Here is a 27,408-nt window from a genome sequence, read left to right on the forward strand (position 1 = left end):
CAAGCAAGACCTTATGAAGAGACAAAAGATTGTACCTTGAACTCACTCTACAGACTATTCAGAAGGGCCAGAAAGCAAACAACATCCACAAATTATATGGCACCATAAATAACATAAGCAGGGGTACAACTGGACTGCAGCAACAGAGTGCTCATTGAAACAGAATGTGGATCTGGACTGAAAACAGAGTCTCTACTAAGCTCATCAGCCTGGTCAAAATGTGTATGGAGATGGCAGTGAACAGGCTGATATATTGTAGGTCATTAATAGACGGTTTTGAGAAGAAAACCAGACAGAAGCCAGGTGAGGTAAGATCCTCACTTAGTTTCAACCTTGTAATGGAGAAAGTAGTAAGAGAAACCAAACAAGCAACAAATGGAAACGTCACAGATAACCATCAAATATAACTGCCTACATAGATGACATAGTTTTAATAGGAAGTAACAGTGGTGAAACTGAAACACTGTTTAAGATATTAAATGAAATGTCACAAAAATATGTTTAAAAATTAATGAAGAAAATTAAAACACATTATCATACAAAGGGAAAAACGTGACTACAAGACAATGTGAAGACTTTCACATAGAAAACTAGGCTTTCAAGAACACTACCGACATCAAATATCTTGTTGTAAATGTAAATGATTGCAATAGAAGACATCTTGATACCAAATTAGATCACAGAACACAAACTAAGTTTACTTTTACTGTCAAACACTTCTACCCTCCAAACTCATGACCAGGAAAACCAAGCTGAAACACTACAACACAGTCATTAACCCAGTGCTGCTGTGTGGAGGGAAACATGGAGCATGAGTAAAAGAGAAGAGCACCATCTCTCAGATATATAACAAGAAGATGGAAACTCAAAACCCCTGGGACTACCAAGAAGCAGATGGCAAGATGAGATGACCCCAGACTGCAGAGTGAAGGGTATCACTGAATGTAAGGAAATGGTGCCAAACTGGAAGAACTGGATAAATGAAGAAGGAAGGAATATTGGGTTTAACATCCCATGAACATCAAGGTCATTAGAGAAGGAGCATAGTCTCTGATTGTGTCAAGGATGGGTAAGGGAATTGGCTGTACTCTTTCAAAATAACCACCCTGTCATATGCATGGAGCAAATGAGAGAAATAATAGAAAAACTGAATCTGGATGGCTGCATGCAAGTTTGAACCATCATCTTGCTGAATGCGAGTCCAGTGTGCACCCAATGCACCATTTTGCTTGGTAGGAAGAACCGGAGGAAGATAGTCGAGTGGCACAGGATCACCAAGACTCAAAGATTCCACCGAGGTGACTGGTAGTATAAATTGCCCATGTACTAAAAGTGCAATTTAGAAACTAAGATTAGAAAACAATGAGCAGATAACAATGTCCTCAAAATTTCTAAACATTATGTATGGAGAAAATGTTTTGCCCCTACTGAGATGAAAACCTGCTGGCATCCCTTCGCTAGTAGTGGTGCAAGGTAACCTACACCATGCACCATACAGTGGCTTGTGAAGTATGTCTGCAGTTGTTGCGGTAGCTAGTGTGGTAAAGTGATTGTTGCACAACATCTACAATATCGTGAATGATGATCTCCACCCAAGCAAGTATTCTGTATTCCTGGTGTGTTTTACAATCTCTGTGGCCTCTCTGCATAGCCTTTCTTGGTATCCACTTCTGGCTGCCAGTGCTTGACTCTTATCAACCACCACATTCATTTTGAGAGGACTCAAGTGCTGTCAGCCTCAAGTGGATAACATGAAAAGCTATACATAGAGACCATAGAAATTGTAAAATATCCCAGGAATTTCAAGAAGAAAGAGAAGGGCATGGAAGTAAATGACATTTCAGTCTCTGTGATGAATAAAGATGTGTACCAGTCTTCCACCATAGGGCGACAGCATAAGGGATGAGGGTAATCAACAACGGCTAACTGTGCTCGAGTATTCAAAATACGTGGCTCATCCTGCTGCATGGGAACATGTGTAAATAAAATTTTGCTGCAGTCAGTAATGAGCCAGGGTGTGAATCAGACATATGAAGAGGCCAAGATCCTCCTTGAAAATCCCTCCAGAGATGGGGATGAAACATTGGGTCTAAATGTGAAATCCATTAGACCATGACATTGTACTGATCACATGTAATCCCGCAGTTCATGTTTAAAGGCAAAAATCATATGAATTGTTTGCTTATTGTAACTAGTGGATAAATATGATAATAGAGGAGATACTGAGTTACAGATAGACACAACAAAAAGACCTTCATACTTAAAGCTTTCATCCAATGGCCTTCATCAACAACTGACACACACACACACACACACACACACACACACACACACACACACACACACACACACACTCACTCACTCAAACACAACCCACACACACAACTGCAGTGTCTGGCAAATGAAAGCACACTGCTATTCCATTGTGGATTTTCCATTCTCTGATTTATATGATAATAAGTAGTTTTTAATAATTTAGTAAAACCTTGAAGTAGTAGATAAGTACCTTCAGATTTTCTGGACAGATACAGTTGCCTCGGAGAAGAAGTCTTCCTTCAGAAGAGCTACACAGTTTAGTAGGACAGCAGTTCAAGAGATATTGGTTCACAATTTAAGATCATTGTAGATCATAAGCCGAACTCATATTCATTTCCTCAAATAACAAGACCTTTCAATAGGCTTAGATTTAGGTAATTTAATTGGCAATTTCAGTACATTGTAAACATCCTGAGAAAATGCAGTCAATCAGCAAAGGAACTTGCTCACAAAACACTTCTGTCATCTTACAATGTTGCTCACTTGTGCACAACGTATAGCAAACAGAACAAATGGGGAATAGCAAACATACTCAAAGACGGGGGCCACAAATAGTCACAGGTTTGTTTGACTCTAGGAGAACCTCACAGAAATGTTAAAAAACGGGCACTTGAAGATAGATGCAGATTAACTATACTTACAAAGATTCAAGAACCAGTATTAAGTGAATAATCTAGAAATACATTTCAACTCTATACATATTGTTTCATAGGGACTACAAATACAAGATAAGACTAATTACAGTGTGCGGGGAAGTCAGGGGCAGCAAAGATTTCGGCATGGGGGCCATGCCCTGGACCCAAGTGCCAAAGCACTCAGCCTTGTTTGGCATTTCTCCCACCACCACACCATGCTGTTTGAGTGTGAGGAGGGAGGAAGAGGGAAAATTACAAACTTGCTGCATTTAAGTGGGACTGCGGTTGCACCGCATACTACTTTGTTTCATATTTGGTCATTTTTCAAAAACGTATGTCAAAACAGAACTAATTTTCAGTATCATTTAATTATTTTTGGTGCACTGAAGATATAACATAATTTTTACCTGGTACAAACTGTCGGCCTATGGACAGATACAGACAGTTTCAGAATTTCACCCTCAAGTTGCCATGTAATCTTGGCTCATTTAGGTTTATAATCAAAAAAAGGTCTTTCACACAAATATATCAACCAAATTATTGCAGTGCTTTTGTAATCTTATTATGGAGACTTGGGAACTCTACTAGAGGAAAGCAATGTAGATGTCTTGGGAAGTTTTAATGTAAAAAGATTTGCCATTAAAAGGGAATTACCTCATCGGTCATTCAGTTACATCTGCACATGCACAGAAAAACTTTCAACTGAAATGGCAAATGATCTTGAAAAAAGCTCAGTAACAGATGAAAAATTGACAGTGTCCTCAAAATCTTTATGAAACTATCCTTACAATTCTTTCAAGGACACAATGAATTCTTGAAACCTCATGTTTTCTTTAACACCAGTGAGCTTAGGGTACTGGACTGTCTTTGTCAGAATGCGTCCCTTTGACAATGTGATTTTCTTTTTCAAAGCATCACCTATCAAATCAAAATCGCAATGTCTACTGTGGGCAGTGTGCAGTCAAGTCCACTTGAAATGCAAAGTCTGCACTCCGTTCCAGATGTTCCAGTTTTTGTTCCTGCACTACTTTTTCCTTCATAAATTCAACATTAGTGAGTTTGAAATCAAAAAATTCCAGGCATTCTCCTTGACTTAACCAAAGTCTTTTGCAGTAATACACAAGGTCTCCACAGTCTTTGTTCAGTTCCATTGAAAACTGTTGCAACTGACAATGGAATAACATATGCGATTTCAGAAATTTCACTATTTATACCATCATGTTCTTCATGTGCTCCAAGCCTGCAAATGTAGCACTAACGCTCTTCGATGTATAGAATAATGAACCCCATCTGTCAAGTATTGTAATTCTTTGCTCTTTCATTGTCAACTAAATCTTTAAATTCTTTCTGCTTGGTCTTGTACTGTCCTCTCACAGCAAATCAATGCACAGTATCTGTCTCTTAAGTGAACTGCTCTCTTCTGTCATTCCCAGCATTGTAAGGGATTGCAATGATAGATTGTTAGACTTCCTCTTTTTGTGTGGACAGCCATGGACCAGTCAACACACTTTCATACTATGAACAAATAGCAAGGTTTAAATAGTGCACAGAGTGCAATTCTGCTGAACTCAGAGAGTAGTGCCAACTGAAAAATGCCACACAGGAATACTAAATGAAATATCATGCTGTAACAGTTACTTCTGGGAGGGATCGTGCAAAGCCAAGTCACAGTCCTGGCCTTGCATGGAGTTTAGCATGCCATGGCTGGCTGATGGAAGTAGTCATTCTTCTGCCCTCCATACACATCTGGAATGGGAAGGAAATAGTAACAGGCAGCACAATTCTAAGTTCTCTCTGCCGTGCACTTCAGAGTGGCTTCCAGTGTATGTATGTAGTTCTGCTCTTTTCTCATTTGCTTTATATAGTTTGTCTATTGTTCTCTTTTTCTTTGACTATTTAGCAGATTATTTATTTATATTTTTCATGGATCATAACTGCAACTTCCCTCAATGATGTGGAAGAGCTGAATCTTTGCAGTTATGGTAAATGTTCTTCTATAAAATTAATTTTGTTTGATACCTTCTTAAAGCTGTATGTTCATTAACCATGAACATTTAAGTATCTTTGTAAGGTATCTTCTTAAAATCTGTATAAAATATATGTCAAATATGAACATTTTAAATGAGTCAGCTGTGTGGGTTCAGCATGTGGAGTGTGTTGATGAAGATTTAGGTGACACTGTTTGAGAGTATTTTTCCAGTATTTTTCAAAATGTTGTTTGTCATGGATCTCTGTAAACAATACAATAAAAATATTGGTATTTAACACTGGATTTAATATTATTGAAAGAACTTAAATGATCTGATCATTAAATGATGTGTTCACTGTTAGTTGCAGAATTAACAAGCATGAGCAACTATGTTAGAGGGTGGGAGGAGACCATTAGGCTTTAATATCACATTGATGATTGAGCAACTAGAAATGCAGCACCAGATTAGATTGGGAAAGGATGAGAAAAAGAATTGGTCATGTCCTTTTTCGAAGAAATCATACTAACATTTGCCTTAAGCAGTTTAGGGGAGCCATAGAAAGTCTACGTCTGGATGACATCCATCCATAAGACAGACATAACAAAGACTTCTTAAGAGCAACAGTCATAACTTTTGGGACCTTCCAAGATGACAAACCAGTAATAGACACGGACCTTCATTCATTCTTTGACATATATTCCACAAATAGTGAAAAATGTGGCAACATTCTGACCATTTACATGATTTTTATTCATACCAATTTATAGTTAATTATACTCAGTCTATCTCCATCCAACTCCCCTCCCCACCTGCACCCTGCTCTCTCTCTCTCTCTCTCTCTCTCTCTCTCTCTCTCTTTCTCAGTTGCACACACACCACATTATTAAACATTCAGAAATTCTTCAGTGTAGAAGGATTAAATTAGTCCAGTAACACATTAATAGGCAGAAGCAACCACTGTTGGCTATTTCTGTGAAGTATACTAACAACAAATTATGAGTAGTGCTAATCAACTCACACTCATAAATATTGGAATTACTCCTCTCTTAGTTTATACGTGTATATCAAGAGAAAAGTAATGACCTTAAAAAAAGCTCTACCCCTCCTCCTACTCTTCTTACAGCTTTTATTTAATGCTTCAGACAATGTGTTTATGTAAATTTACACAGGCCAACACCAGCTGCCTATATTCTGGTAAAATTAAATATAAACATTAAAGTCATGTGGAATTTACACCTCTGATCCAAATATTCTGGTAAACTGTAGGAATGTCCAATGTGCTGGTGGCACGCGGAAGTGGTTGGGGGGGGGGGGGGGGGGGGGGGGGGTTTACCAGGGGACGTGTATAAAGAAGGAAATGTCAGAAAGCTAATGAAATTTATAATTGTGCCCCACTTGGCTTATCAGTGAAATAATAATAGAAGACTACCACCATTGCTGCTTAATAATAATAGAATAATTTTATTGTAACTTACCATTTGCATCTGTCACAGAGTATGTCCCATCCTGCACAGGAATACGGACATAGTAGGATGTCGCTTGGCTTAAAGGGTTATACACAGTCACTACAAAATTTGATGAACTCTCAGATATATCACACTGGCTTATGTTGCTGAGGAGGCATGATGAGAATGAAAGTGTGGAGTCACCACCTGCAGATATCTTACTGTAAACAGAAATGTATTTACATAATGAAAAAGGCCCATGTTGTTCTGTGTTTATTGTAATGTTACTTCCACATTATATATTTTCTTCCAAAATCATTCACTTTTTGAACAATGAATTTAAAACAATTGCATTACTTACTTCAATGCCCTATCGACAATTTTTCCACAATGCTGAAATCCATCATAAAGCATGAAATTGTAGTCATCACACACATTCTGTTTTTCTGTCCCTGTAATGGCATCATGATGTTGATAAATTCCCATAATATCTTGTAATTTCTCTAAGTCCTCACTGTATGTGTCCTCAACATCTGCTAATGCATACAGCTGTTTGCATACCTGAAATAATTTAGTTTTCACATAAGACATATTTCCTTACTAATAATGTTACTACAATATTTAAAAAACTGATCTAATTATCAGAATTATCCTTCAAGCTGTACTTGTAATCACCTGAAGAAAATTATTTCCTTGTCTCTCAAAATATTTGCTAGTTGCTCTTGATGTGAAATATCCTGTCCAGTACTCATGAGAATCACCAGCATAAGGAAAGAAATCATCTTCCTTCAGTTCCCATTTCATGTTTGCATCATTCACAGCTTTCAGGTAGCATGATGGTGTTGAGTATAATGCATGAAATTTACTTCCTTCTGTCTGCCGTTCATTCACATACCTAAAAGCAATATTTTCACATGTGCATTTTTCTTTACAAATATTTTCCTGTTGCTCTCTCATTTTTTGTGCACAAAAAACAATTTTGTTTCCTGATTCATATGCCTTAAATGTACATTACAAAACATTTACATTACACAAATCGTATTCCCTGAGGAGAACTCTCTGAAAAATGGGAGAAATATGTTTTATTCAAGAACAGTACTAATGATGCAGTTTGTATGATTTGAGACTGAAATAGCTAAAAAAATATGCCCTTCCCTGCTTCCACTCCAGCAGTACACATGCCTTTTATCCCACCAATGCACTACTAGTCTTTTCCCCTTCCATACATCTCTCTTCTCCCCTCCCCCCCCCCCCCCCCTCCCCGCAAAATCACTCAAGCATAGCCTCCTGCCATCAACTAGCATATCTTGCCCCACCACATTCCAATACACTCCCACAGGTAGCATAGCATTCTCCCCCACTCCTATCTGTAATCTCCCCCCTCTCTAAACTGTGCCTTCCACTAACCCCCCTTACCCCCAAACACCAATCAGCCACCCCACATTGCTGATTGTGTCAGACACAGTCACAGTTCATTCACACCCCAGTGCCCGTAGACTGTTAGTACGTGTGTGTGTGAGTTGTGCTTGGCTTAATGTGTGAGTGTTTTCTGTTTCAGTAGGAAGACTTTTTTTCCAAAAGCATAAATGTTTAGCATCTTTTCATTGAGTTTGTCTGCAACAAAATGCCTCCTCTATGTGTTGAGTAGCAATCTATCCTTTTCATAGCACTGTTGTTATTGCATCCTAGCCTTTCGATTGTTTGAAAAATTTCCTAAAAGTTAATCTTTTCTCATTTTTGAATGAAGATATGTACAATAAAGAAATACAATCATTGTCACTTATCAATAACAGTTGTCATATATACAAAGGGCGTTAAAAAATTTTACACAGTCGTCTCTAATTTTTTAATTTTTTGCAGGAGGATAATTAAATTTTTTGTGAACATACTTGGAACATTTAGCTACAAGTTGGTATATAAAAGTATTTTATTTTATTTACAAGTGAGTCTTAATGGACCGTGAAGTAGATGTCAGGTTGCAATGACGTTCGGTGATGGGGTTGCTTTTCAAGACTGGCAATGACTCTGCTACATAGATACACAGGAAGTTGCTCACTGTTTATGGGGAGGACACAGTGGATTGCAGCAGTATCCAATGGTGGTTGCAGAGGTTTAAAGAAGGTGATTTCTGTCTACTGGACAATCCATGATGTGGTAGACCACCAATGGCAATGAGTGATGTGAATAAGGAGACCATTGATCAAATCACACAAAATGACACATGTGATGACATGACAGCTTGCTGAAATGGCTCGTTTGCCATTGGGTGGTGTGGTATCAATGGTACAGTCACTAGGATACAGAAAAATCTGTGCACTTGGGTGCAATGATAGATTGTTAGACTGCCTCTTTTTGTGTGGACAGCCATGGACCAGTGCACATTCTTTCATACTATTAACAAAATGCAAGGGTTAAATAGCACAGAGAGCACCATTCTACTGAACTCAGAGAGTTGTACCAGCTGAAAAATGCCACACCGCAATGCTAAATGAAGTATTATTCTGTTCCAGTTACTTCCGGGAGGTGGAAAGAGAAATGAAAACGATAAGGAAGAATGTGTGTTAGGGCCTCATGAAGACCTTTACTAAAGAGTGGAAACAGTGTTTTGGCGGTGTCATTACCAAGGATGAAACATGGTTGTTTTTGTCTGAACCTGAGAGCAAAACCCAATCTATGGAGTGGTGTCATCCGGGTTCCCCTCGGAAAAAGAAACCAAGACTTTCATGAACAGCAGGCTCTAAGGTGATGGCCTTCTTCTTCTGGTATCAGTGTAGTGTCATTTTCATTAACATTTTGGAACCTGGCTCCACAATTAACTGGGACTGTTACTGTTTGTCATTGGACAAGCTGCAACGTGCCATCAAGATCCACAGACCACAGCTGCAGGGTCATCTCATCGGACTACACCATGACAATGCCAAACCCCATACAGCCCTTATGACATAAATGAGGAAACTGGGTTGGAAAATTGTTCCTCATCCTCCCTACAGTCCGCACTTGGCCCCATCTGATATTTACCTCATTGGTCGTCTGAAGGCCCACCTGCACGGTAAAACATTTGATAGTGAGAAAGACCTTATTTCCTGTGTCAAGTGATGGTGTAAAAGTCAATCCCCAGAATTTTACCAAAGTGCATTTACATCATGAAAAGAACAATGGGCCAGATGCGTCACACCTGATGGAGGCTACATTGAGTAGCCTCAATGTATAGCTTAATGTTCCAAGTATGTTTACAAAAAACTTCATTCTCTTCCTGCAAAAAATAAAAAAAAATAGAGAGGACTGTGAAAAACTTTTTGAATGCCCTTTGTACTGCAAATGAAGCTGAACCAAACTGCTTCATGACTCTTAGATTACAGATGTTCCAATTCAAGTTGTGTAGTCCTTAAAACTGAACACTGTCTTTTTTTGTGATTCATTATTTGAGTGGATTAAATTTTTAGCTTCTGGCACTCTGTGTAATTACTGAACTGAATGTATTGAGTCATTCCAAAATCTGTCTGTAGTCATTTTGTCTAGAAAGAAATGATGATACTTTGAAATATTTATTAGTTGCCCTTGCTTTGGTCTAACTCTGTTTCTTATATGTATACTTGTTTGATCTGCAAAAAATTTATAAAATTTACTCTCTTTGGCATTGCAAGTGACAGATCAAAAATGTATATCAAGGAACAACAAAAGACCAAATACAGAATTTCTTAAAACAATATGTCTGAGGCTTCAAACTGAGAACACCCACTGCAATTTAATGATCATGAAAGTGGTAAACTTTGCATTCTGTCATGCATATAATATATAGAAAATGTGTAGGCAATGTCTGCTATCAATTATGCATTGCTATATTTAGTACTAACTGTTTGCCATTGCCTAGTTACTACCATATCCCAATTTTTTATTAGACAGCATAAGAAATAAAATACACAAAAAGGCAAAGATCAATATGGCGCAAAGGAATCAGATAATGGAGGCTAATTAATAAGGGATCATCAGAAATTATCTGATTACATAAATAACTGATTCGTAATCATTCTAGCAACTACTCAAACATTGCACCCAAAAAGGCAGTAAATTGACTACACAAATGATCAGTGTTATTTTTATTTTGCTATATCGATGACATCCTTATTTTTTTCAAAATCTCAGGAGTAACACAAATCTCATTTACAGAAAGTTTTTCATGACTCCTAGAAGCTGGCATGATGACCAGCTTTTTTTTTTTTTGCAATATGAAGTAAAGTTCCTCAGTTTTGAGATACCAGCAGATGGGTTAACTTTAATGATGGAGTGTGTGTCAGTCATACAACAGATTCTGCTTCCAGCAACATTCAGGTACTTAAGGCAGTTTCTGAAATTCTTAATTATTATTGCCAGAATCTGTTCCAGGCAGCAACACTGTTGGAACAATTAAAAAAGTTGCTCAAGAGCAAATATGTGATTGGTATAAAAAAGGTTCCTTGGGGCAACAGGCTGTTGGCAGCATTTGACAGACTAAAGGAGTATGCTGTGAGGGTAGTACTGCTCACAAGCCCTCAGATTAATGTGCACTAACCATTATGGTGGATGCCAGCCAGTGTGGGGACAATACTTAAGCAACTTGTTGATGGTGCTTGGCAGTCTCTCAGCTTATTCCCTGTTGCTTACACCTGCACAAAAGGCTTGGAATACTATAGAGAGAGAACTTTTTGAGGCACACACAGCTATCTATCACTTAACTGATGGCTGGAATTTGGGCTATTCATGCAGATGATGCACCAATAACATCTATCCTCAGCAAGGGAACACCAAAAGATTTGCCGAGACTCCTTAGACATGCCAATTTTATTTCACAATTCAGCAAGAATGTCTGCCACATTTGCAGTAGCAAAAACATTGTGACCGATTGCTTATAATGGTGTTGTGCAAGTGTAAAAACAGTGAACTGGAACCACATGGCCCAAGCACAAACTCTTCAGCAGAATTATGAGCAAATGGATGATTTTGTCTGTCACTCAAGCATTAAAAACGACAGTAGGATATTTAACATTGGGGCGTAATGTCACACATAGTATAACACATATGTTCATTCCCAGAAATTTCCACCAAACAGATCTAGAGGCATTCCAGGCCTTTCACACCTGTGAGTGAGAGCTATGGTGCAACTGCTGATGAGGAAGGTGGTGTGCCCAGAAATGAAACAGAAAACCCCAAGTAAACACAACAATGTGAGAGATGTCAACAATTAAAAGTGGTGTGACACATTACCAGCCCCACAGGAAACATCATCATGCCCTCAGCAAGATTTGGACACATTCATGTGCATCTGATAGAGGCCCCACCTTACTCAAATGGCTATTTAGTTAATGTAGTAGACCATTTTACAATATGGCTGGAGCCATTTCCAGTCACAGACATCACTGGTACAACAGCGGCCAAGACAGTACTCAGTGGATGGATAGCAAGATTAGAAGCACTGTAAAGTATTAAAACTGAGAGGGCAGACAGCATGCAATAGCTTCTTCATCTCATACATACAACTAATTATCACCCTTCCAGCAATGGAATGTTGGAAAGATTTTGCTGTACTCTGAAGCTAACACTGATGTGCACTATTGATACATGAGCAGACACCCTACTGCTGGTCCAGCTAGGACTGAAGTCAACACTCAAGGAGGACTGGGACACACTCCTGCTCAATGAGTCTATGACAAAATGTTGCAGCTACCAACAGAATTGCTATTCGACAAACCAATGGACTTCTGTGTAACAGTGGTGATTTCAGAGTTTAGGTGCCACAGATGTGAAACTATGGCACTTCTCCTTCTGACGCTACACAAGCTACTGGAGGATAAAGCCATTTTTACGCACAAGGACTTGTTCAACCATTCCCATGTGAGGCTTCATGATGAGAGAGGGAGACCATCCTCCATCTACACTGTCTTATAAGTGTCCATTTCCAGTTGTGCAATGTGGCCCCCCAGAGCTTCAAGATATGGGGCAATAATTGGGATTAAGTGGTCTCCATTGAGAATCTTAAACTGGTACTCCTGCAAGTGGACAAGACAAACACAACAACCAGTTGCTCGTTGTTCATTGCACCTTCTGCCAGTCCATGCATGGCTGACTGTCAACAGCAGCAGCAGATGCCAGCCATAGCTGCTGGAAGTAGCAATATTGAGGACTCATGCAGGGTGAGTGGTAAGACACAAGTTCCCTGGCGTTTAAGGGGCTCTAGATTTTTGAAAATGGTGTGGCAACCAAACAATAAACTGTAAAAAAATGCCTTCAACTAGGAAATGTGTTATCTCGTTTATATTTTTAATCTTTGATGTTATTTTGGATTTAAGCACATATTTCTGTAGTTGTGATTGTTATAAAGGTGTACAACACTATCCATGGTGTTTGCATCAAGCTTCCTGCCACACCAAGCATTCCTACATGTTTTGCAGCAGTGAAAACTTTCATCTGTAAAGATGAGTCACCATTGAACATTATTCCATGTCACACCACTGGATAAAAATATGTGAAATATGTCAGCTGGCTGATTTGTCTTTTCTCAACATTTGCCATGATTCAAAGTGCAAACATGGCTGAACTAAGCTGTTTTAGGAGTTCTAAAGTGTGTTTTTTTTTTAGTTTAAATTCTCATTAATATTAACATGAACAATTTTGATGTTCCCACCTTACTTATTGTTTCCTCGGTGTAAGTTACATGTACCCTTGGTGTAGTACCTCTAAGAGGTTCAGAATGGAATATGTTGCATCTTTTTGAAATTGCAAGTGAGACCATTTGCAAACGCCCACTCAATAATACTTTTAGAATCTTGTTGGCGATATCTTCTGTTGCTGTACATATATTTGGATTGATTCCAGTACAAGTGTCATCCACAGAAAAATTAATTCTCCATGTTGCATGTTAGATGGGAGGTCATTTACATACACAAAAATAATCATGGACCACAACTGAACTTTGCAGAGCACTGTACATGATTTATGCACTCTAAATAGTCTCCCTTGCTTCATTGGTTAAATTGTTAAGTTGAACTTTCTGAATTCTTTTGGTTAGATATGACATTATTCATTGATTGGCTATAACATAAAATTCTATAAAACCTCATTTTTTCTACAAGAATATTGTGAGTCACATAGTCAAATGCCTTAGATAGATCACAGAAAGTACCAACCAATACTAGATCATGATTTAAGGTTTGTAAAATTTGATGAACGAATGCATAAATGGTATTCTCAGTTAGTAAATCTTCTGAAATCCAAATTATGATTTACTGAAGATATTATAGTTTCTGAAGTTGGATACTATTCTAGAATGCATCAGCGCTTCAAAAATTTTGGAAACTGATATCAGTAGTGAAACAGATAACTAGTTATTCTGTACACCCTGTTGTATTTATTATATTGAAATATATCAATATTAAGTCAAATTATTGCATCTTAATGTATAGGTCTATAATTAAATATAGCTGAATAATCTTAATGTACTGTAGGTTCTTAATTGTATCAAATTACATTTACATTTGATAAGATCCCTATGATATTGCATTTTATGTGAATGAGCAAATGAGATAAAGTTATAGGGAAAAGGAATAAATCTGTCTAGGCTTATAGTATAAAAATGGATTGAGTTTAATTACATGTTTTAAAAACTATGGATTCAGAAGTTATGCTATTAATTTTTGATTATTTTTATCTGGCATCCCCTTCAAAGCTGCACCTCAACCCTAGATGTGCTGGGAGCATTTTATGTCCACAGTGTATTTTGTCAGACATTAAGCCGCATATGTGTTATTTTTGGTTGGAATTACTTCATTTGTTGCAACATTGTGCATACATGAGAATTACAAAAATTATTGCATTGAACAAAAAGATATCAAAACACTAAATAGAAAAAGAAAAGCAAACTGAATGCATTCTAAAAAAATTAACATCACAATGTATGTGAATCTCTTTATTAATAAAATGTACCACATTATCAGAAATAAATGGACATGTCCATTCACATGACACAATGACCACACAACTCCTGTAAAGTGCATCACACAGCAGGAAAACTGCCTTAAGAAGACTGTCAATTCGCATGTATTCAACGAATAAAAGTCCACAAGGGAGTCTGCAGGCTAGCATGATTATCCAAAGATGATGACCAACCATGTTGTCCAACAACAAAATTACTTTAAAAATAGTTACATAACTAAATCAAGAGGCATGTTTCATGTGGATATTTATGTGAAAAACTATCTGTAATGAATGATAGGAGTGTAGTTGTTTGTCATATTAACACCATAATATACAACTGCAGATAAATTGTTTAATATGCTCATTATCATCCTTTCTAATTTTTTGTTTTAAATTGTATTTCATAGCCTTCATATTAAGAATGTGTGTAATCAAATGAGATTTTATAGCAACCAATTTTTGTGCTTTAACAATGTGCTACTGTAGCATGAAATTTGCTTTTCAATAACCCAAAGAACTCTTTAATTTTTGTAGATGAACACTAGATCCTATTCCGAATTTATTATTGTCATAAATATTTTATCTTAGTTAAGAATCATCAAATTTTGCTTGACATATAATTGTGGCTTACTTTATTAACTTGTCGAGGTTGACAAACCAAGATGCAGCTTCCTGATAATGGAAGTCTCCTCCCATTGTGACAAGGACATGATCAGTCTTCATATAAGATGCCTGTTCCTCTATATATGCAATGAATTCTGATACCTGTCATAAATAAGATAATGTCATTAACTTTGCAACAGTATCAGCAACAGCTCCACACTGAAACTTTAAGCATTTTAATAAAGAATAGTGTTTCATACTTCTGTTTTGTTTCAAAATAGGTATGAGCAGAAAATGTGTCCAACACAAAATTATATTTTTAGTCTTGAGATTATGGTGCTATTTCCAGGTTTATTAAACAACGGCAATGAAGTGCTCAATATATTTGTGATGTGAAGTAAATATTATGGAGTATAGTTTTCTTGATCAGGCTAAAGTGAACAGAAATGCTGTGCCTTTTTGATCTGAATGCTGTATGGATAGTGAGCATCATGACACACCTCCAACACAAACTTTTGGAATAAAGAAGAATTGTCCAATGTAATTTACTGCATGAATTGGCAAAAACATATAAAATTGCATATGGCACATTTAGTACCTGTCATTGTTTTATGGATACCATGGCTGAAATAAGAGAATAAAACTGCAGGCAAATCTTTTCTGTATTATGTAATTATTTTCATTATCTCCTCTACCTCGTAAATTCTGCTTGACCTAGAGTTCTGCGTGACATTTATGTCCATTTTTTTATTTTCAGTGGCTTTACATAGATTCATCAGTTTTTGGATCCAGAAGTTCAATATTCACTGGAAGTTTCTTTATTATTGCTGTATAACTAAAACATTCTATTTATATGCAAGATAAACTTATTGGAAAGAGAAATGGGCTGTCTTAGAAAGATAAACCAGTACAAAAGATAGTATCACATGCCAAACCTGTTACAACAGCGAGAGCTATTATTTAGTAAAGTAGTTTCCACTTATCAGCTCAGAAACTGTGTTACAGGGAGAAAAATTCAGAATGGCTGTAATAGTGAGGGAAACAATCCTGCACCCATTCTGCAAAAAAAAAAGTTGTTGTTTATTGCATTTACAGATGATCTATAACACCTATTCTTTTTCTTGTGAATCCACCCGTACTAATGATAATGTAGTTTGTTGGCTGAAGAATGCTTCTACATGGGATACAAGCTAACAACTTTCTCTTAATCAGAGGTATACAACAATGACTTCCTGAGAAATAGTTTCAAATTGTACCAGCCATCTGGATGGAAAGTAAAAAGTGAAACATTAATGGTTCTTCATGGTAATTGTGGAAACTGAGTACAATATTGGTACACAACTGTACTTATAATTGAAAGTAAACATGTTAGGGAGCAAGTTGGAAGCAATTCTTTAGTTTTTGTATCACTCCTGTCAGTGCAATAATTGTTCTTCATTTTATTTTATTTCGTGATTAACACACATATGACTGTCACACAAATTAGCTATGGTACTTTATTATATCAAGCATGGCTTCATAAACTTTTATAAATCATGGTGTAATTTCCCAATTACCAATGACAATTGTCTAATTAGTTTACCTGAAAAATATTTCATAGGGAAGTTACATGGTTTAAGGTCTGTAAGTAACATATGGAGCAGAAGCTCTTAATGGGCAAATAGATGTTTGCTGTTAAAGTGATACACCACATCTGAAAGTGCTCATTCTCCTATTCTCTCATAAATCTTACTTTCTCTAAAACCAACTTATTCCAAAAATTATTCATAATCAAAATCCTCATGTTCCAGAAAGTTTGAACCTTAAGTGATGCTTATTTCTAAAATGCAGTACGGTAGTTTTCTGGTAATATTAAAAGTACAATAATAGAATTTTGATTTTATTCATATGATGTGACTAATGCATTACCCACAGTTCCTAACTGTAAGTCCCCCTTCGCTCTGGCTTTTATATACTATTAAAAAAAATTACCATTTTCTCAGTCTAGATAGGACCGTACATCAGAGCGTGTTTTATGTAATTTTCCCACACAGAGATTCTGAAGATGCCTCAAAAAAGTGACACACATCAATAAAGCTTCTGCTATATGTGATTTCAGTCTTTCTTGGCGTATTCCACTGATAAATTCTTCTTGGGATATCAGCCGAGTGGGGGTGTCATATTGTCGCAACTTTTCAATGAGTTTCATACCCATCATCTTTTGTCGAAGTGTCGGGATGCTTTGTTCTGCATATCTATGTAGCCGCTTGGCTGTCGTCCATTTCTGTAGGCTGGCCAATCACAGTCCTCCATGAGGGGTTCCACATCAGTGGTGATGGGGGGGGGGGGGGGGGGGTTGGGGGGGTACACGGTGCAGACCTGCTTCGAGACCTGGTGGCTATCCAATATGTCTGTGGACGCCGCTGCCTTCAGATCAGAGCATTCCTGCCGTATTTTGTATTTTGTCAATTGTGGGATTCCACGCTGCATTGAGCTGAAAACCAATCCCTGCTTACTTAATTGTTGTGCAGACATATCTCCACTTCCTCTTTGAAGACCGAGTCCCAGAAAACGGCACTGCACAGCTTGTTCATTTTTTCCAATTCAAAGGTGTGTTCCTTGATAATGCTATGTTCTGCTACAGCAGACTTGTTTGTCTGTCCTAATCGTATATTCCTGTGTTCAGTAAAGTGCTGGGAGATACATCATTGTGTCTGTCCGATATATTCCATCCCACATTCGCACTCAATACTGTAAATTCTCAGCCTCTGCAGCCCCATTGGTCTTTGTCTGAGTCATTAAAATTGACGCACCATGAAGATGATGTGCTACAGATGTGAAATTTAACTGACAGGAAGAAGATGCTGTGATATGCAAATGATTAGCTTTTCAGAGCATTCATAAAAGGTGGGCACTGGTGACGACACCTACAAAGTGCTGACGTGAGGAAAGTTTCCAACCGATTTCTCATACACAAACAGCAGTTGACCGGTGTTGCATGGTGAAATGTTGTTGTAATGCCTTGTGTAAGGAGGAGAAATGCATACCATCATGTTTCCTACTTTGATAAAGGTCAGACTGTAGTCTATCGCGATTGCAGTTTATCGTATCACGACATTGCTGCTCACATTGTTCGTGATCCAATGATTGTTTGCAGAATATGTAATCGGTGGGTTCAGGAGGGTAATACAGAATACCTTGCTCGATCCAATGGCCTCATATCACTAGCAGTCGAGATGACAGGCATCTTATCCACATGGGTGTAACAGATCGTGCAGCCACGTCTCGATCCCTGAGTCAACAAATGGGGTACGTTTGCAAAGACAACAACCATCTGCACGAACAGTTCGACAACGTTTGCAGCAGCATGGACTATCAGTTCTGAGACCATGGCTGTGGTTACCCTTGATGCTGCATCACAGACAGGAGCGCCCGCGGTGGAGTACTCAATGACGAACTTGGGTGGACGAATGGCAAAATGTCATTTCTTCGGATGAATCAAGGTTCTGTTTACAGCATCATGATGGTCGCATCTGTGTTTGGGAACATTGCAGTGAACACACATTGGAAGCGTGTATTTGTCATCACCATACTGGCGTATCACCAAGTGTAATGGTATGGGGTACCATTGGTTACACGTCTCGGTCACCTCTTGTTCGCATTGATGGCACTTTGGACAGTGGACATTGTTTTTCATATGTGTTACGACCCATGGCTCTACCCTCATTAAATCCCTGCGAAACCCTACATTTCAGCAGGATAATGCATGACCGCATGTTGCAGGTCCTGTACGGGTCTATCTGGATACAGAAAATGTTCGACTGCTGCCCTGGCCTGCACATTCTCCAGATCTGTCACCAATTGAAAACGTCTGGTCAATGGTGATTGAGCAACTGGCTTGCCACAAAACGCCAGTCACTACTCTTGACAAACTGTGGTATCGTGTTGAAGCTGCATGGGCAGCTGTACCTGTACACGCCATCCAAGCTCTGTTTGACTCAATACCCAGGCATATCAAGGCCGTTATTATGCCCAGAGGTGGTTGTTCTGGGTACTGATTTCTCAGGATCTATGCACCCAAATTTCATGAAAATGTAATCACGTATCAGTTCTAGTATAATATATTTCTCCAAGGAATACCCGTTTATCATCTGCATTTCTTCTTAGTGTAGCAATTTTAATGGCCAGTAGTGTATATCTCTATGGGGAAGATGTCCAGCACAGTTACAAGATGCTGCAGAATCTACACTCCTGGAAATGGAAAAAAGAACACATTGACACTGGTGTGTCAGACCCACCATACTTGCTCCGGACACTGCGAGAGGGCTGTACAAGCAATGATCACACGCACGGCGCAGCGGACACACCAGGAACCGCGGTGTTGGCCGTCGAATGGCGCTAGCTGCGCAGCATTTGTGCACCGCCGCCGTCAGTGTCAGCCAGTTTGCCGTGGCATACGGAGCTCCATCGCAGTCTTTAACACTGGTAGCATGCCGCGACAGTGTGGACGTGAACCGTATGTGCAGTTGACGGAATTTGAGTGAGGGCGTATAGTGGGCATGCGGGAGGCCGGATGGACGTACCGCCGAATTGCTCAACACATGGGGCGTGAGATCTCCACAGTACATCGATGTTGTCGCCAGTGGTCGGCGGAATGTGCACGTGCCCGTCGACCTGGGACCGGACCGCAGCGACGCACGGATGCACGCCAAGACCGTAGGATCCTACGCAGTGCCGTAGGGGACCGCACCGCCACTTCCCAGCAAATTAGGGACACTGTTGCTCCTGGGGTACCGGCGAGGACCATTCGCAACCGTCTCCATGAAGCTGGGCTACGGTCCCGCATACCGTTAGGCCGTCTTCCGCTCACGCCCCAACATCGTGCAGCCCGCCTCCAGTGGTGTCGCGACAGGCGTGAATGGAGGGACGAATGGAGACGTGTCGTTTTCAGCGATGAGAGTCGCTTCTGCCTTGGTGCCAATGATGGTCGTATGCGTGTTTGGGGCTGTGCAGGTGAGCGCCACAATCAGGACTGCATACGACCGAGGCATACAGGGCCAACACCCGGCATCATGGTGTGGGGAGCGATCTCCTACACTGGCCGTACACCTCTGGTGATCGTCGAGGGGACACTGAATAGTGCACGGTACATCCAAACCGTCATCGAACCCATCGTTCTACCATTCCTAGATTGGCAAGGGAACTTGCTGTTCCAACAGGACAATGCACGTCCTCATGTATCCCGTGCCACCCAACGTGCTCTAGAAGGTGTAAGTCAACTACCCTGGCCAGCAAGATCTCCGGATCTGTCCCCCATTGAGCATGTTTGGGACTGGATGAAGCGTCGTCTCACGCGGTCTGCACGTCCAGCACGAACGCTGGTCCAACTGAGGCGCCAGGTGGAAATGGCATGGCAAGCCGTTCCACAGGACTACATCCAGCATCTCTACGATCGTCTCCATGGGAGAATAGCAGCCTGCATTGCTGCTAAAGGTGGATATACACTGTACTAGTGCCGACATTGTGCATGCTCTGTTGCCTGTGTCTATGTGCCTGTGGTTCTGTCAGTGTGATCATGTGATGTATCTGACCCCAGGAATGTGTAAATAAAGTTTCCCCTTCCTGGGACAATGAATTCACGGTGTTCTTATTTCAATTTCCAGGAGTGTACAAATCAAGAAGGGAAAGCTGCTCAGCAGACTAGCTTTCTTGCTAAGGTGCAGGATAAGGAAGTGATGCCGCAGTTTGTGAACTTGTGGCATCCTGTCAACATGGCGAGGACAAAACGCATATTATGATGGGCTGGTTCAGCCTTAGTACAGGAACACATATGTATTACCAGAATGGAACTCGACAAGAATGCCAGGACCTTGCTCACTGACCACCTGTTCCTGGCTTCCACTCTTCCAGTGCACACCTAGAAGTGGCTGGACAGTAACATTTATGCCAGCAGTAAGCTCCACAAGAAGAAAGCCACCAACAAACAGTGCGAGAAGTTACTCAGACTTCCATGCGGACGTCACCAGGAGGAGAAAGCCAGCAATATTAAGACCATCATCAACCTGACAGAGAGAGCACTGAATGAGCCAACAATCTCCATGCTGTCAAAAGGGCTGAATTTTGCTCTGACTCCAAGAACATTACCAAAACGTGCCATCATCAGCAACATCGAGCAAGCCATACATGGACTCCCGCCAAGAGCAGCCGAGGAAATGAGGAGGGAGATGAGCAGGGTGCTTGAGAAAGCAAGAATGCCAAAGAACAACATTATGGTAGAAGAGTACAAGGGACTGTTTAACCTTCGCGATGACAAGGGTATAGTGGTCTTAGCAGCAGACAAAGGGAATGTGACAGTCCTACAGGAGTCAGAAGATTACTGGCAGAAGATCGACACCTTACTACAAGATCCAGCATACAAATAAGTGGGGAAAGACACAACTGATTCTGTCACGTCAAAGACAGGACTTGACAGAAATACTATCAGGAAGCTTTACCCTTGGGCACCAGCACCACCACACCTATGTGGCTTCCCGAAGATTCATAAGGAGGATGTCCCAGTAAATCCTATATTGAAAACCATAAATCCTCTTATGTGTGGTGTAGCAAAGCACCCAGCACACCTGTTAAAACCACTCATGGGTCACTGCCCTCACCATGTCAAGAACTCCAGGGGTTACTCCAAGGGCTACTCTTGGATGAGAAGGCTCTATTAGTAGGCTTTGATGTCACTTCTCTTTCCACCCAGAGGCCGTTGGATGATTCCTTAGCCCTATTCAAAGATCACTTTGATGAGGACACACTTAGACTCTTTCATCTTATGTTAACCACAACGTACTTCAAATGTGGTGGGAAATTCTATGAACAAACAGATGGTGTTGCCATGGGTTCCCCCCTGGCCCCAGGTATTGCCAACTTGTACATGGAGCACTTTGAAGATGTGGCACTGAACACCACCCGCCATAAACCAAAGGCGTTCTACAGATATGTAGACGACACTTTTGTAGCGTGGCCCCATGGCAAGGAAAATCAACAGGAGTTCCTACGCCATCTCAGTGGCATACATGACAGCATCAAATTCACCATGGAGGTAGAAGAGAAATCCGTCTTCCCTTCTTGGATATTTTGATCAAGAAAAATCCAGACAGTATGTTGGGATACACTGTCTACAGCAAGAAGACACACACATGGATCTGTGACAGGGAGAGTTTGCCGCATGAGTTAGCACATCTGCGGGAAACTTTCCGTAAGAATGGCCACACCGAGACACAAATAAGACATGCCTTGCTTGCAGACAAGAGGCGGGAGGAGAAACCAAAAGAAGATGAAGCAAAATGTGTGGCGTTTCTACCATTTGCTGGACCGCCAACAGCCACAATCGCAAGAATATTAAAGAAGCACGAAATAAAAACCATCTTTTGTCCCCCAAAAGAGTCAAAGATATACTTGGCTCAACCAAAGACCAACTGGGGCTGCAGACACTGGGCTTTTACAGTATTGAGTGTGAATGTGGGATGGAATATATTGGGCAGACACAATGATGTATCTCACAGCGCTGTACTGAGCACATCAGGAACGTACGATTAGGACAGACAAACAAGTCTGCTGCAGCAGAACATAGGATTATTGAGAGACACACCTTTGAATTTGAAAAAACAAAGAAGCTGTGCATTGCCAACAGTTTCTGGGAGTCAATCTTCAAAGAGGCAGGGGAGATATGTCTGCACAACAATTTAGTAAACAGGGATACCGGTTTTCAGCTCAGTGCAGCATGGAATCCCACAACTGACAAAATATGGCAGGAATGTTCTGATCTGAAGGCAGGGGCATCCGCAGACAGATTGGATATCCACCGGGTCTTGATGCTGGTCTGTGCCACCCCCCCCCCCCATCCTCGCCCCACAACCAACGCAGTATCCCCTTCCAGAGGAACATGATTGGCCAGCCTACAGTAGCAGACGACGGCCAAACTGCTATATAGATATGCAGAACATAGCATCCCGACACTTCGCCAGAAGATGATGGGTACGAAACTCATTCAAACATTGCGACAAGATAACACCACCACTTGGCTGATAACCCAAGAAGAATTCATCAAAGCTTCTGCTGTCATTGCAAGACGACTGTATTTTTACTGAAAGAATATCACCAATGTTGCTTCACAATGGCCTCAGCATGTGAGAATTTATATATCCAATAGTTAAACTGTACAATACTATGTGTAATTCAGTCTTTAGTGAAATAGTAAGATGTAAAGATTTATTGTGTGGGTTGTCTGCATAAGCTTCACATAATAAGTTATATTGTGATCAAACAATACAGACTGAACAGTGACTAAGTGCAGTGCCTGTATAAGTCATAACTGGTTTCAACACAAAATTAAGATCCTTTCTATAGGAAAATAATTAAATTCACTTCAAAAATTTTAAGACACTGACTGCAACATGAACCAGCAGCATATCAGCCATAATGTAATATGTACAAAATGTGTATGAGAAGCAAAAACTGCAGTATGTAACATATGTTGTAAGTATAATTACTATGATACAATTATTTCTAATGCTTGCAAAAGCCATCACTGTGATGGCTCCATACAAAGAGAATGTAAATAAATAAACTCAAATCTATGTCTTGTTGTTTGATAGATGTATCTTGACAGTGAATTAGTACTAAAAAATGTTGCCACTCTGGCACTACATTTGCAATGTCTGTGCTCTACTGTGATATATGAACTGTTAAAATTATTTATTGCATTCTGATCAGTTTAAATGACTGAGGTTGAAAAATGTGAAAAGATCAGAACTTACATAGGAACGCCAGAATGGAACAACTTGGCTGAGAAAGAGGAAGGTCCCAAGTTCAAGTCTTCATTTGTAACACACTTTTAGCTAGTAAGTTTCATATCAGTTCACACTCTGCTCCAGAGTGAAAATTTTCATTCCAGAAACAACCTCTAGGCTGTGGCTAGGTCATGTCTCCCCCTTATCCTTTCTTCCAGGAGTGCTAGTCCTGCAAGTTTCACAGGAGGACTTCTGGAAAGATCTGTGAGTTGTGCTTGGGTAGCTCTGCTGATGATGGTAAACCCTTTCACACAATGCCTGGAGCCAACATCCATTAGGAAACATCACTGGAGCCATCACCAGGAGACATCACTACTAAGACCATTGCTACAACCTTCATCAACATCTGGGTGGCACGCTTTGGGTCCCCCAGTCATGTCACAATGGACTTTAGTAACCCATTTCACTGTGCGCTGTTGACACAAGTCGCCCTATTGTGTGGCGTGCAGTTACACAGATTTACAGCATGGTTGAGTGGTTCCATTGAACACTAGAAGCTTCGCTAACTTGGCATGGTGCCACTTGAATAAGTACTCCCACTGGTGAGTAACACTGAAAGAAGAGATCAGCATTTTGCATGCCAACCTTGTCTAGAGAAGATTTCTCATCATCCTTGGCAATTTTATGGAGAAGGTACGGCCACCCTGTGATGCATCAGACCCTCCACTGGCAGAACATCTGTGTCCCCACATGGTTCATCCCTGACTGCAGATATTGATGCAGCATGGCACAACCAAAGCACTGTACATTCATCATGCTGCTTACTGATATGGTTTAGCCGCCACTTTGGCTGCCATACTTGGGGCCACACTGTGTCATCAGCCATGGCAAGAGAACACTCAAGACTGAGTGCAACAGCAAGTTGACAAATGTGTCAATCGACCGGCTCAAGTCAGCTTACATCTTGACTGCACCTACCATCATTCACTTCAACTCGGTGGAAGACCTGTTAACAGATGACGCTTTTCTGCCACCAGTCAACCAGAGCCCGCAGCTGTGACTACCATAAATACTCGAATCTAAGCCGCACTTTTTTTCCAGTTGTTGTAATCCAAAAAACCGCATGCGGCTTAGAATTGAGTGCAAAGCAAGGGGAAGTTCTAAAAATTGTTGGTGGGTGCCGCCACAACTAAATTCTGCCATCAAATATATGTAGCACTACACAGGCATGCCTTGTAGGCACAAAGATAAATACTGGCATCAAATCCTCTGCATCAGTAAATAAATTTTAAAAAAAGGTGGAAGAAGAGCTTTTTTCTCTGCTTCGAGTTTCGACCACTGCATTTTCATACATTATCCAACGAAGTAAATACAAATTTCATATTGTTCATCTTCGAATGTAGCAGCATTTCAGTGTACTACGAAAATCCAACTGGCAAGACTGTTTGGGATGTTTGTCAATATGGCCAACTCTACTTGTCAATATGGCCAACTCTACGTTCTGAATTTTTTATTACCTGTGAGAAGATATGGTTGCTAATAGGAACTTTTATGAATTGTGAATCACATGTAGTATTCTCTTCACCATAAGAATAATACGAATATAAACATTTTGCCATATATTGTTTCATGTTTGCTGCTATCTCATTTAAATTCAGTCTGCCTAATAAACTACGAAACTAGAGTGAGACAACAGCAAACATGGAAGAATATACATATCATGTCATGTTTATATCCGTATTATTCTTATGCCTAATAGTGATACAGTCAGAAATGAAGCACAGAAATTGACTAGATTTTTAAATCTAGGATGACTCTACTTTCTCTGCAGAATGTAATGTATTAAAGAGGTGCCTAAAAAGATTTACAAACAGAGAAAAATTTTCGCTTAACTCTCATTCAGAACATCTTCTATCATACTATTCTATTATTTTGTTCTTGTTGATCATTATCAAAGAAAGCAGCAGTGTAAGTAACAACAAATAGCAGTCTCTTGCCATTTTTTCGCTAATGAGACGATTCCTCAATTTTTTTTTTATTTTTTTTTATTTTTATTTTTTTTTTAATTGTAAGCGGTGGTAGCGCGCACAAAAGCAAGCCTTGCCATGAGCGGCGACAGGTCATAAACACGCACTATCAGAATGCGACAAACAATGCATGGCACAGTACAGTAATGAATTTTCAGCTTAGAGTGACGTAAACACCTATAACAAAGAAAACGGCGCTGATCAGATCAAAGAAAAATAAGCAATCCATTCAAACCAGATGAAGCACGTGAAAAAGGAAGGGTACTTGTATAAATATGGATGGAGTGCCTGATGCATAGCAATGGCTACCTGGTAAAGCTTAACTGCTAAGCTTACGACTCGAACCAAACTACTGTAGCTGTATCATCATTCATTCAACCTAAATTGTGTCTCATATTACAATGAACCAACTTTGTTTCAATTTGGAGATGTGGCCTAAAACGTTTCTCTCCCCTTGAATTTTGAGTCTCAAATTTCAGGTGCGGCTTAGATTCAGGAAAATTTTTTTCCCTTGATTTCAAGTCTCATTTTTCAGGTGCGCCTTAGATTCGAGTGCAGCTTGGATTTGAGTAAATATGGTACCCATGATGCATGGTCTGCAGCTTGTGGTCTAGTGGCTAATGTTGCTGCCTCCAGATCATGGATTCTAGGGTTCAATTCCTAGCTGGGTTGGGGATTTTCTTTGCCCGAGGACTGAGTGTTTGTGTTGTCCTCATTATTTCATCATCATCATCATCATCATCATCAACATCATCATAATCATCATCATTTGTGACAGTGGCTAGATTGAATTGTGAAAAAATTGGGCTTGTAAGAATTGGGACTTTGTACAGGTGCTGATTACCATTTAGTTGAGCACCCCACAAACCAAAAATCAACCAAATCCCCATGATGCATGCATGATGCCAGCTGTTATTGTACCCCCACATTTGAGGCAGCTCCACCCCATCTTGTCAAGCCAGCCGACTCAGCTGCCCATGCTGCACTCACCACAAGTGCCCAGGTCACCCCAATCAGAACTGCCAGCAGACTACATCACACGCTCCATCCATAATCTCTGTTTCAAATGCCAGTAGTGCATCATAACAATACACCAGCTATCACTATCTGTAGAGACCCTGTCATATCATCAGCACACTGTCTCCAGTTGAGCTCCAGAAATGATCTCCCACATAACTGGTGGCTTATTCATTGCACCCCTGAACTCGCATTCACATCCCTATGCCTGTGCCATGTTGGTCATTGAGGGTGGATTAACTTCTGTGCCAGGTTTCCGTGTCCTCTCCCATCAAGCTTCAGGCAAGTCCCTCTGTGCCACCAGTCATGTGACAACATTGTACTCATGCAAGTATAGACACTTGGCATGGTTATAGACATTTTGCATGATCTCCGTGCATCTGCTGTGTCATGTACAGATTGAATTCTGCATCGTGCCTCTGCATCTGTCAGTGAACTTTGAAGGTCGCAACTCATGAACACTTTACTTCATTTCCCTTTTACCATTAGTGTTTTTTTGAGATGACATCCTTGCACATGACTCACAGCCTAGAGACCTGCCACTTATTATTACTGACAATTCATAGCCAGCACTGCCAGCCACTGCTGTCACTAGGCAGCTGCACGCAAACTCACCCACCTTGCACCCAGTTACTGATGTCATGCACCTGACCCAATCACTGCCTGCAGCCATCACACTCAGGCTAGCATCA

The 27,408-nt window shown here is 40.1% G+C and overlaps 1 protein-coding gene across 1 annotated transcript in view; it reads right to left on the reverse strand.

The window, feature by feature from the left end:
* The window catches only part of LOC126336957 (lysosomal alpha-mannosidase-like), an 86,026-nt gene that overhangs the window by 18,962 nt on the left and 39,656 nt on the right, over positions 1 to 27,408 (reverse strand). Inside the window, exons 7-10 of the mRNA XM_050001161.1 lie at positions 14,945 to 15,078; positions 7,042 to 7,261; positions 6,728 to 6,927; positions 6,397 to 6,587 (exon numbers count right to left, since the gene is read on the reverse strand). Coding sequence (XP_049857118.1) covers positions 6,397 to 6,587; positions 6,728 to 6,927; positions 7,042 to 7,261; positions 14,945 to 15,078 — 745 coding nt within the window. The remainder of the gene's footprint in view (positions 1 to 6,396; positions 6,588 to 6,727; positions 6,928 to 7,041; positions 7,262 to 14,944; positions 15,079 to 27,408) is intronic.

Source organism: Schistocerca gregaria, chromosome 1 (genome assembly GCF_023897955.1).
Source record: "Schistocerca gregaria isolate iqSchGreg1 chromosome 1, iqSchGreg1.2, whole genome shotgun sequence".
NCBI classification, from domain to species: domain Eukaryota; kingdom Metazoa; phylum Arthropoda; class Insecta; order Orthoptera; family Acrididae; genus Schistocerca; species Schistocerca gregaria.